This window comes from Akebia trifoliata, chromosome 14 (genome assembly GCF_017979445.1).
Source record: "Akebia trifoliata isolate Shusen 1 chromosome 14, ASM1797944v1, whole genome shotgun sequence".
NCBI classification, from domain to species: domain Eukaryota; kingdom Viridiplantae; phylum Streptophyta; class Magnoliopsida; order Ranunculales; family Lardizabalaceae; genus Akebia; species Akebia trifoliata.
Window position 1 is genome coordinate 11,870,464 of NC_141388.1, and position 12,650 is coordinate 11,883,113.

General features: G+C 34.9%; 1 protein-coding gene across 1 annotated transcript; it reads right to left on the reverse strand.

The window, feature by feature from the left end:
• Positions 1-156: 156 nt before the first annotated feature.
• On the reverse strand, positions 157-7,414 carry LOC147386281 (uncharacterized). The gene is made up of 6 exons (XM_086422598.1): positions 6,834-7,414; positions 5,185-5,313; positions 4,962-5,082; positions 4,793-4,874; positions 598-751; positions 157-496 (listed from the first exon to the last, which is right to left on the reverse strand). Exons 1-6 carry the CDS (start codon positions 7,131-7,133, stop codon positions 359-361), a joined length of 924 nt encoding a protein of 307 aa, XP_086278724.1. The 5' UTR covers positions 7,134-7,414; the 3' UTR covers positions 157-358.
• Between the last annotated feature and the right edge of the window lie 5,236 nt (positions 7,415-12,650).

Below are 12,650 nucleotides of genomic sequence, written 5' to 3' on the forward strand. Positions count from 1 at the left end.
AGATGTAAACTACATGTACAACTGTTAAAGCTCCTGTCAAGAACAACTTCCAAAACCCAGAATTAATGAGAACCCCATGGGCAAAGGCAGGCATGTTAACAAGTTACAAAACAAATTGGAATTGAAAACCACCCTACATTCATACATGACAGGAACTTCTAACAATAGATGCATCAGTTTTCAAATTGATTTTTTGAACAAACCTAGAAAATACATAATTTTGTTAATGGCCCCTGAGAACAATGTGACATAATAATATACAAGATGCCAAGAGTGGTCAGAGCATGTACATATGATAAGATATCCATTTAGGTGCCCTAAGAACAATGGTGTCTTATTGATATATATGTAATGTTTATTATGATGAGGTCCAATTGGAAGCAGGAATTCCATGTTTTTGAAACCATTCAGGCATGTGGAATCTTTCGTAGAGCATAGGCCTCACATCCTTCTGCAGAGATAGATGCCTAAGAAGTGGAAGAAGGACCTCCAAAAGCTGAATCACCAAAAATACGTATCAGAGAGGGCAAATGATCAAACTGTTTTTTATGAAGTGTGGGTGTGTGTGTTTGCCCAATGAAAACTCTTACTTAGTACCTGCTCATCGTAAGGCTGTCCTGCAGAAAATGGAATGCAAGGTATTCCATTTAGTGGTTGCAACAAGAAACTGAATGGGTTATTATCAACAATAACAATCCGGCATAAATCGTTTGATAGGCTAGAAAGATCCTTCACGTGTTCCCGATACTCTCTGTAATTTGTACAATTGCAAGAAATTTAATCAAGGGAAACTCAAGCTCGAGCAACTTCAAATTCAGATATTACCATAAAATAAAATAAAACATTAAATATTTTCATTTCATGTATAGATTGAGCGTATAAGAGACAAGCACACTGAACTGAATGGGTAGAAAAGGGAGGAAAGATAACATTAGAAATTAATGAATTTGAGAAAATGTAATAGTCCCCCGATAAGTGACAAACTAAAGGAAAATTGATAGAGATGGTTTGGTCATTGAGCAATGAAGACCTGTCACATCCTCCGTTTGAAGGAATGTGCACCTTGAAGGTCATGCGAGCTGATATTTTTTTTCCTACTGTTGATTAATAACAATGAGATTTGTGTTACAGAGCACAAGTTGGCTTTAAACTGAAGTCGAGAAAATACATGGAAAGATACAACTAGTACTGGTAGTCGGTAGAAGATCTACAGTAACTTTGATTAGATGAAGTATTTTGATTCATGCATTACTCTATAACATTAAGCACAGAAGTTTTAAGAACGTGTTGTACATGCTGCTGGGGTACAAACAGACACAAATACCAATTTCCAAGTGATCCCAATTACAATAGCCAACTCCTGATTATGTGTCCTCCAAGTGGTATGGTACATCAAGTAAATCTTTCTATACATGAAGCAGCAGAACCAAACAACAGGTCTTAACCTAGTTTAGATGTCTGCGTGAACCAATACAAAGTACAAACATCAACATTGCATCACAACAGTTTATAATTTATGAACTTATTATCTATATTTAACCTCAATCTCAACTACTTATTACTGAGACCTACTACATTCATGAACTAACTAAATCAAGCAGAACATAATCACTTAGAAGTTAATTGACATATCACAAAAATGGGAAAAGTTAGGCAGGAAGTCATTTAATGTGAAAATACAATCATACTGTGTTATGAATCCTTGAATTCCATGGTTTCCAGTCTCTACTTTGGAATTCAACCTCACATATTCCAACACAAAGCCTTGGGAGGCAATTTATGTGGTAAGTTCTGAATAACTAGGCGCAAGTATCAATTGTTCATCTTATTAGCTTGAACTGGAAGAGGTCAGTAATTGGTTTGGGTTCATTCGGTCGATCATGAACATAAAACTTTGAATATACGGCTCTTCGAGAATGTGTCATTTTGGGAATTTCCAACAATTTGTTTAATTCACATAAATTGTGACCCCGATCTCGCAGATATTTCGATTCCCCAGCCATTGATGACACTATAGCTTCAATCCAAATGTTGGTCTCATCATTTACTCCCAAGTTGTTTTTTTGTTTTTATCACTGGAGTGAGTAATGAGCTGTAGAGGGAATTGGCACTACACTACTCGGTACTCACATACAAACATAAACTCATACATTTATTATTTTCTACTGAATTTTTTAGAAATCTCTCAACTCCATTAACATTTAAATAAGAATTCCTTCCAAAAAAATATGATCCAGTTTCCCTCTCACCCTGTGCAAATGCTGTCTGGGATTTGTGCTTTGTTTTATAATGGATTTTCTGATTAAAATGAAATTCTTAGAGAAACTATTGACCTGCACTGCATTATAAAATCCATTATTAGTCTCAGTTCAATTTTATATTTACATCTTGAAAAGGTTATATTCACAGTGGTGGAGAACATCCGGATATGTGGTAAGATGTGAGTATCCCTTGATGTCCACTTACAAAATGAGATGAAAGAGATTTCATGGTGGAATGGAAGCAAATCACCGAAAAGTTCTGATCGAAATTTTATTGTGATGGTTCGGACCAAAGACATCATCATCAAGCCTTATCACAAGGATTTGGGGTTAACTAAATGAATCTTATTCCTCCATTTCAATCTGTCCATAGCACATCCAATGTTATTGAAAATGTGTTTACATCCGCTTTCACTAACTCAATCCTTGTTCTTTTGGGTCTTCCTCTCACTCTTTTAAGACCTCAACTTGAATATTTCTACTACAAGAGGCTCTAATTGACATTTGTTGAATGTACCCAAACTGTCTCATTCAGCCTTCTTTTAGTTTATTCCCTATTGGAGCCACTCCTACATTTTCTCGAATGTGATAATTTTATTGTATCTTCCCTACATAATGCTTGACTACCCAAGATTTAGGTCCATTAACCATAGCTGGTCTTACTACGTTCTATAAAAATTTTCTTTTCGTTTGATTAATCCATCGCATAACACTCTAGAAGCACAACTCCACTTTAACCATCCAACTTTGACCCTATCAGCAACATCTTCTTCAATCTCTCCATCCTTATGTATCATGATTGAAGTGGTCGTTTCAGGGTCTTTCAAGACTCTTAGGGTATGTTTGATTGGATGGAAAGTCACTTTCCATGATATTTGAAATTCATGGAAAAATAATGGTGGAAAATAGGTAGGGTCGGAAAATCGAATTCCATTGTTTGATTTTACTTGGATAAAATCATGGGAAAAAAATCTGAGGAAAATGAAGAAGAAGACAAAGAAGAAGAAGAAGAGGAGGAGGAGGAGAAAGAAGATGAGAGGAGAGGGAGAGGCTTGGGGCAGAGAAGAAGAGGCTTGGGAAATGATAAGAGGGAGGGAGGGGGGAGGACGTGGTGATGGCGGCGGCGGAGGTGAGGGAAGGAGAAGGAGAAAAAGAAAACAAAGAGAGAGAGAGAGAGAGAAGGTGGCCGGAGATGGTGATGACGGGGACTGCGATGGTAACGATGACGAGGTTAGTGTGATAGTGGCTATGGTGATGGTGGTGGTGGTAGGAAAGAAGAAGAAGATGAGTGGGGAAAAAGATGATATTTTGGAGATGGAAAATATGGGTTGATTTCACTTTCCTACCTATATGGGTGAGAAAGTGAAATCCATATTTTGGTGGATTTTTTTATTGTGGTGGAAAGTCAATTTGCATGGAAAAATGCAATCAAACATATGAAAAATGTCATTTTCCATGGAAATTGATTTTCCACCATATTTTCCATGTGCAATCAAACATACCCTTAATTTTTACTGGACATTCCCTCTTCCTGGGTGTCTGTACTAAATTAAGATTCCAAGTATTGGGTCTTGGTTCAAATCATATTCGTAGAAATCTTGCAAAGATGGTTTATACGAACAAGAAGAAAATCAGAATATTCTCAAAGAACCAAAATGAACCGAACTTAGAGAAAAAACTAATGAAGGAATGGAGATGACGACAAAAAACAAAATCAGGGCTTTATGTAGCACTCTCACATAGATAACTGTTTTTGGAGAGACAACAACAAGAGAGTTCACTAGAACCCTTCCCTCTTCCGTATTATATCACATTATTTTTTTCTTTCTTTAATCACATCTTATTTCACCAATAAAAACAAATGCCTGGTATTCAACATGCAGATCACAGAATAAGAGAACCAGAACAAAATGATCTTCAAGAACATATGGTCTGATTAATGAGAAATGAAGCATGAAGCCAAAGGTGAGGTTTAAAGAATATTCGGGACTCACAAACACATTTGCATTACCAAGTTAAAAGATTATTGAATTGAATATAATTTATGTAAATTAAAATGAGTAGTTAAAGCGGGAGCATATATTGATGAAGACCTAAAGTAACACATCGCAAATCTGCAGTCTGCATATTTTAGAGGGTGAGAACCAAATATAAACTAGGGGTGGGTGTGGGGGCTGGGACAATTTGGTGGCTTCCTCGTGGATCTCCAAGTAAAAAATCAATCCAATCAAATGTCATAACTCATAACCAACTGATCTATGACATTCTTTCTGGCAGTCTCTAGATCAAGAGATTGTGACCAAACCTAGGTTGACTTTTGACCTGGGACCTCTCTTACGAAGTGGCAATCATGCTAGGCTCCAACCCCCGCAAGTGCACCATGTCATCTGATATTCCATGACAGACTGTAATTGCTGTATAATTCTGGGATTATAAATTTATGGGCATACAAGTCCTAGAATAGAAGTGACATCATATTGTCAAACCCAATCGTTTCCATAGTGTGAATGCAGTTGAAAAGAAGAACTTACGTGCCAATTGTGGAAGGCCGGTAAAGACGGCGACTAAATCGATTTTCGATGTCTATTCTGTCAACAAGTGGTCTAGCATAACCTGTAGGATGCCCAAATATGACAAATTAGAGTTGAGAAACATGCAGTGAAAGCAAAGACTGAGAGAATAGTGCAATAATAAGCAAACCTTCAAGGCCAGCAGTGAAGAGCACAAGATCTGCAAATTCACTAATCTGTTTTAAGAATTCTTCCAAACCCGGACGCTCAAACACTGTGACATGATTCACCTTTGGTTTTCCATCACATTCCTTTGACCCAAATAATTAATCTTCAAGTAAGTTTCTTTCACAAACCATGATTACATAACCAAATAAATACATTTAAGTGAATAACAACTATTAAATTCATACTTTGTCTGAAGATACACATTCCAGCTCGAACCACTTCAACCCAGCTTCTGTTGCTTGATTACAAACAATAGCTGGTAAGCTAGATGTCTCATATGCACATACCAGAGTCTCATCCAAGTCAAGAACTACCTGCATTCCAAGGAGCACATCTAAAGAACAAATAGACTTTATACAATTATGTCAAGCAAGAATGCAAGATATATTCTGCACTCAAAGTATAAGTTTCGACAGCATTGCTGAAGTTTGAATGATCACAACTTGAAAATGCTGGAATAAAGATAAAGCAATGAAGAATTGTACTTCAATCAAAATTTAGTCACAACTTGAGATTGCAGCTTTCAACTGTAAAGCACCAAATTTAATATATATATTTTTAACTGGCTTACATCTACACAAGCAATTGCCTCTAAATTGTAGTTTAGATAACTCTCGATATAAAAAAAATAATTACATAATCAGACTAGAGAACCATCAGCACCTATTTAATACAAAACCAATTTATATGTATCATCTAGGTTACTAGTTGCACGTAAGACTTTCCAAGGGGGTGGTGCGTGTGACTGTGGGATTAGTCTTACCCGAAGGGTGGGGATACCCACGATAAGAGAAAAATAAAAAATAAAAAATGTATCATCTAGGCTCCTTCAATGGAGGAAATTAACAAGGTCAACAAACTGTGGAGGACTAGGCACAAGTGAGTCGTGAATCCTGACTCAAAGTGTCTTCTCCAACTTAAAAAAGCTGGAATTCAGCCCACTCCCCTTTCAGGAGAGATTTTTTGCTCACAAAAATTTTCGTCACAGTGCCCAGACTCATGTGTGTGTCACGTCAAACCTAACAAGGGTAATTTTGTAAATTGGGGATGCTATTCAATACATGTGGAATCTTGTGATTGGTGGATCCTGTATTCTGTGAGCACTTTGAGCAAAAAAAAATAATTTCTCTTTCAGGTTCTTATGCAACACCTTCCTCTTCCTGTTAAATTTGGTGGCGCCAAGCTTGTCAAACATGTTCTGTGTTGTCACAATAAGGTTTGTCAATTCTCTCATTCTTTGCCCATAAAAGAAACCATTTTTCTGTCATCCTCACTTAATACAACTTAGCCATAAGTGAACCATGGCATACCTCATTCATGTTAAATTAACTACATCGATTTGTGAAATTATAAGCGAAGCAATCTTCCCCCAAAAAAAAAAAAAATTAACTTCTTGATCATTCTAGTTAAATTAACTAATCGAATTGTTGATTTATGGGTGAAGTAATCTGCCCTAGAAAAACCCTGAAAAATTAACTTCTTGTTCGTTCTAGTTAAATTAACAATTGAAATATGAATTTATGTGAGACGCGTTCTGCCCTAACAAACCAAAAAAATTAACTCCTTGATATATTCAAAATCAGAATTCAATCTAGTTAACTAATCAACTCAATCAACTAATAATACATACAAGTCATCAGTTCTATTTATTCACCAAATCCATTAAAAATATGAAAATTTAGACAATTTAAACCTTTTACGGAATATACTGACGAAGTCCAACAGAAATCTCAACCAAAAAAAAAAATCTCCGAACAAACTGTAACAAATCAGATCGAACATAAAAAAACACTCGAATTTCGCAAAAATCAAGAGATCGTCTAAATGAACAAACCGTGAGCTTCTCGATGGGCTGATCTTCATCATCATCGCCATCCTTGTTGGAGCTAACGTGCGCCGTGTTGGAAGGAGAGTCTAGGTTGGTAAGCTCAACGACTGGTAAGGGCTTGAAAGAAGGAGAAGAAGAAGAAGAAGCAATCAAGCGATGTCGAAGACCGATGAAGGAGAGAACTTGATTCATCGAAGGTGTGATCCTCACCATTTGAACGAAGATTTGAAAGAAGAAAGCCAACCAGTTTAACAGAGCTCTCCATACTGTGAGAGTTTTTGGCGCGTAGACTTCAGCCTCAGCCATGGCCGCAAAGGGACTGATGATGATAGATAAAATACGCAGAGGGTGCGTACGGTGTTATCGTGTCCCCCACCCTCAAAATCTTCAAATCCAATCTCTCTCTCTCTCTCTCGGTCTTCTGGCGGTGGAGGTGGTGGTCTTCGTTCTCATTCGCGGATGAGAGAAGGGGAGAGAGAGAGAGGGACAAAAGTGAGAGACAATCATGTCTTGTGTGGGTCCTACTACAAAGACAACCAATCAGCAATCAGATTAGAGATATCCATCATTTCATCTCCTCAACTCATTTGATGATCTACTGTGTCAGGGAGAACGAAAGATAGCTTATTAGATCATACGATATGATACGACAACGAGTTTGATGGCAGCCACACCACTGACTAGCGTAAAATAAGAAAGCTGTTATTGACACCTCAACTTTTACTTATTACACTCTAAAATTTTAAATTACTTATTGAACCGTTAAAGATTTAATACACATCCTTCGAACATTACAATATAATACTCAAACAATTATGATTAGGCTCATATAAAATCTTAGAATTAATTTATAAGCGGTTGACATGGCAAGTGCACAGATCCATAGATCTTTTTCTTTGGAATACACTGGAAAGAGATCTACGATTTTGTAATCGCATACAAATATCTAATGGAAATAAAATGAGAGTTTTTATTCGCACCACAACTTTTACTTATTTTCAACCAGTTACTTATTTTCTTTATTTTAATTGATATATGGTAAGTAAAAAAAATGTGGGGTGCCAATAACAGTTCTCTAAAATAATTATGAGAACACCATAAATTTGTTGTTCCCCTAATATATAGAACTTGATGTCTTGAAAATATGTTGCAGAACTATGTTACATGATTTATTAATTGGCTCGATGCCAATTTGGGTTCATGGTCGGCCACTCTAGTCTAAACATAGTTGGCAGGGAATAGACGTGAATGATTCAATTATCCGTTCGCTTAGGTCTACTTTGTTTAAGCATGCAAGTTAAGGACTTAAGGGGTTATATTTATTATTATTATTATTTTTAAATGTAAATGAAATTGATAATAATGTGGTTAAATGCATATCTATATCTATATATATATATATATATATATGTGGGGCGTTCAATGGTCAACTTTTTGGCAAACTTTTTGGCAAAACATTTTTCAAAACATGAGTTAGAGGTTTTGGAATGGGCTGATTTTTGGTGAGGATGATCTCTACGGTGAGGAGATCATCCTCACCAAAAATCAGCCCATTCCAAAACTTCTAACCCATATTTACAAGTTAAAAAATCGTGGACCGTCCGTTTTTTGTAAACTGTTTTTGATGGGGTTAGAAGTTTTGGAATGGGCTGATTTTTGGTGAGGATGATCTCCTCACTGTAGAGATCATCCTCACCAAAAATCAGCCCATTCCAAAACCTCTAACCTATGTTTTGAAAAATGTTTTGCCAAAAAGTTTGCTAAAAAGTTTGCCCTTGATCGCTACCCTATATATATATATATTATATATATATATGGGTAATGGTGGCGGATTTTCTTATTCGTTGATGTTATTTGTCACAATAACTCATGTATACTCATAAGACTTCGAAAATTCTTGTGGGGGCAAATGCCCCCACTGGCCCTAGTGTAAATCCGCCCATGACCAATCAATCAATTATCAAAAAATCCCCATAAACATGGGATTGCTACGACTTATAGAGACACGAATCCATGTGCGCAAAGGTAGCTGGACCAATATGACAATGGGGATGTTGGCAAAAGGTGATATAACTCCTCTAATTCATCACTTATAAAGAAAGGGGGGGGGGAGTTTGAAAGAAAAGCAACATTATGTAACTGTCCCGACTCAAAGTCAATATACTCTATTGAAATAGAAAAGTGCCTTAAGGATTAAAATAAAATTTACAGTTATTTAATCAAAGTTTTGAAGGTGATTGAAGAAGAAGACTAGAATGACTACATTATGTATTTCAAGGATGTGGAAGGATTTTCACCCCCTAATTAAATAATCCTTATCTTCTGTGGTAATCTACTAAGCATTCGTGCACACACACACCCCCTTAAGACATGACTTATTGGATTTTCAAGTTTGATTTTATATCTTAGATTTCCATCTCTCTTATTCACAAATGATATCAAGATGACCCAGACAAATTATCTCATTATCTATGATGAGAAATACTTTTTCGCATAATTGCAAGAAGAAATTACCTAACCCTAGTCATGAAATCTTGTTCTGAACGATACTAAAATGATGCACTCTATTCGATTCATTCTAATTCATCAGTTTAATTTGGTATAAATATAAATATAAAAAAAAGACGGGATTGTCGTCTTGACAAACATGAATAATTAGATATATCTTTATTTTTTATTTTTTTTATTTAATGATTTTTCAGTAGAAAAAAATAAAATAAAAAGAGGACAAAACCACCCAATCTTGTAGCACAGTTATTCATTGTACCTAAAGAAGAGATGCTCCTACACATTACAACATTATTAATGGCACTATATGACTTTTAAGAGATTCGAGGGATAGATTTGGTATATTGGTAATAAATCAAATAATAAAGCTTAAAGTATTAATAGATTTGGATGGAAGCCAACGAGGGAACCATTCTTTTATTGCAGACTGTTACATCTTTAATACCAAACTTGGAATAACTTCAATATGATCTTTAACATGTAGAGATGATCCCAATTGAACCAATCATGTTGATTGGATGATCATGACCGTCCATCATCAAGCACCTACTTTTGGACCTGACCATAAAATGAAGTTATGGGTAGTGGCCCACATAAACTTTCTCGTGCTGGGGGAAAGTAAAAGTATATTACATAACTATCAATAACACAAATCTCGATGAACATCATACGGTCTGGAATTTGGGACCATCCTTTACTTGAATCTAGGCCACATAAATCACTTTATTAACAACAAATTTAAAGTTTCAAGCGTCACATCTCTTTTACATTCTTAGTGGGACAAGTACCAAGGAAGAGTTTGTTGTTGAAGTGTTGAACGACCTTTTCGTTACGACATTAGATGATGGTTGGTTGATCAAATAGACCTGTTTCGGATCGGATTGCTACTAAATTGGTATAAAATGGGATCCGGACAGTTCATATCTATACATTTCAAACACATAATCTGTCATGATTCAAAATCTTACCAAATCGGATCCTTATTGGAAATCCCAATACTTAACCTAGATCCAGAGTTACCAAATTGGAATGGATCAGATTATTTTTTGTGTGTGTGTGTGTGTGTGTGGGAGAGGGTCACAGACCATAAATCTTTGTCCTTGTGTATCCCAAAGGATCTACGGTTATGTGAAGGGAGCGTCAAATTATCAAGACTAAAAAAAAATTCCCATTTCTCTATAAATTAACTCAATAATTTTCCTTAGAGATATCAAATACACCATAAAAAGTAAGAGAAAACATAAGCCATAAAAATTTGAGAAAAAATAATACTTTCTTGCATAATATCCATGTTTGATGCTGTATAGCCCACTAGGTTTTTTTGTTTTTTTTGTTTTCTATTTTTTAATAAAATGTAATAGCTCAAATTTAGTTTTGAGTACTTATTTTTAGAAAACACTTTCCTTAATAAATAAGGAAAGTTTCCTAACAGCTTCATCTTGTGGCTTATAAAAAAAAAAGACCTGATGCCACAAGGATATAGATGAAAATTTTATAAGAATTTTGAAAAAGTTGTTTTTTGGGTTGAATTTAATTTTAAATTTGGGAGTTATTTAGCCGTCAAATTGGATGAAGCGCAAAATAATTTTTTTTTTTTTGTTTGAATGAGTTTTTCAATGAAATCTAGAGAGCTGTGGTGTTGATTGTCAATGTGGTAATCTATGTGGATCCAATGACCCTTACTAGGATTTGAAATCTTAAAAGTGAGTCATGATATCTTGGATGTTTTTATTTACTTTAGGTATTATTTTCCCCGTTACAAAGTCAAGAGTCATTGAAATGTTTGAGTTGGGCTGGAATGACATCAAGATTGTACCTCATATCTCACTTTCGTGATGTGAAAGTGTTTAGGAACCATAGATGCTTTTCATCGAAAGCTTGAGGTCACTTCCAAATATTTTTCCTTTAAGCAGTTGTAGCAGCAAATTATGGAGCTCCGCAGTGGATTTGCCAACTCTATTGCTCATATACCGGTCTGAATTCCTCTGAATCTTGCTCTTTACTTTTGGTTTGCGGATTCTATTTCCCCTTACCTCACGATCATTCCTTTTTTTACTCAACTCATCCTACTCGTCGGACGCATGACATCTTCAAGGCTCGTTAAAGATCACTAAAGGGGATCAGGAACCCCTTATCATGATTTGGCTAACTCCTTGGGGCCTTACTCCTTTGTTCCAAATTCATCTAGTTATTGGGTGGAATTATCGACTAAGTAAACGTTCCATGCATACTGTATCTCGTGTTAAGGCAAATCCTCTTATTATGTGAAACAGTGAAAGTGATAAAAAACAATAATTGGGGACAATGGTTGCAAAGACCTATTTTTGGAAAATATGTATCAAAAAGTCCCTTCCAAAAAAACATGGACTCTTTAGTATTCTTTTTATCAAATATTACTCTAAAAAAGATTTTTGAAGCAAAAATACCATAATTACCATTTCAATGATTTTCGAGGTTTAAAGAAACGTGTTTATTTGAGGTACTCGTATGTTTTAAAATTAATGGCAAGCCCCTTGACCATGGTCATCTCTTATAGAACAATGAAAAAAAAACATAAATGAAAAAAAAAACTTTATTTTCTCTTCCCAAAACTAGTAATCGTTAACTCATATAGATGATGATGATGATGATGACTACAACAAAGATGATGATGGATATGCATATGGTCATCATCATCAAACTGATTTGATCTATGTATATTAGATTTATTAAAATATATAAATAATTTTTGAATAATTAAAACATAATTTTAAAACTTGACTTGAAAGTTCATCGAATTTATTCAATTAAAAAAATTAGCAAGTTGACTTAAATGAATCAAATAAAATTATATTGAATTTATGAATATCTTTTACTAAATAAAAAAAATTATTTTTATTTTTCACATAAATATCCATAACAAAATAAATTTGTCAAGTTTTTTATTTGTCTTAGTATATTTTCATACTAAACCACTTTGTAAAGTTGTTAAAAGGGTATTTCAGGTATTTTCTTAAAAAAAAAAAAAACCTTCAAAAGATCTTTATTAGGTTAATATTTCATTAAGTGGGACTTAAATGGTCCATGTTCTTTACTAGGGACTATTCAGTACATATTCTCAATAAAGAGTCCTTCAAATTAGGAAAAATCACTGTAATTATGTTATGTCTCTATCAAATGTATTGTGTGAAGTTAGTTTGTACTCCATTATTCAAATTGATCTATTCATTTAGTTTGTAGTTTGCAATTTGTACCAATACTTTTCCTTTGTTATTTTAGTTCATTTCAAGTGTGAGAAGGTTTATGCTTCCATATGGTAAAATGTATTTCTTACAT

Coding starts and splice junctions, on each gene's coding strand:
- LOC147386281 (XM_086422598.1), bottom strand. CDS start 7,133: ATGGCTGAGGCTGAAGTCTACGCGCCAAAAACTCTCACAGTATGGAGA. Junction 5,314..6,833: donor AGCCCATCGAGAAGCTCACG/GTTTGTTCATTT, acceptor CTTGGAATGCAG/GTAGTTCTTGACTTGGATGA. Junction 497..597: donor GACAGCCTTACGATGAGCAG/GTACTAAGTAAG, acceptor TTGGTGATTCAG/CTTTTGGAGGTCCTTCTTCC.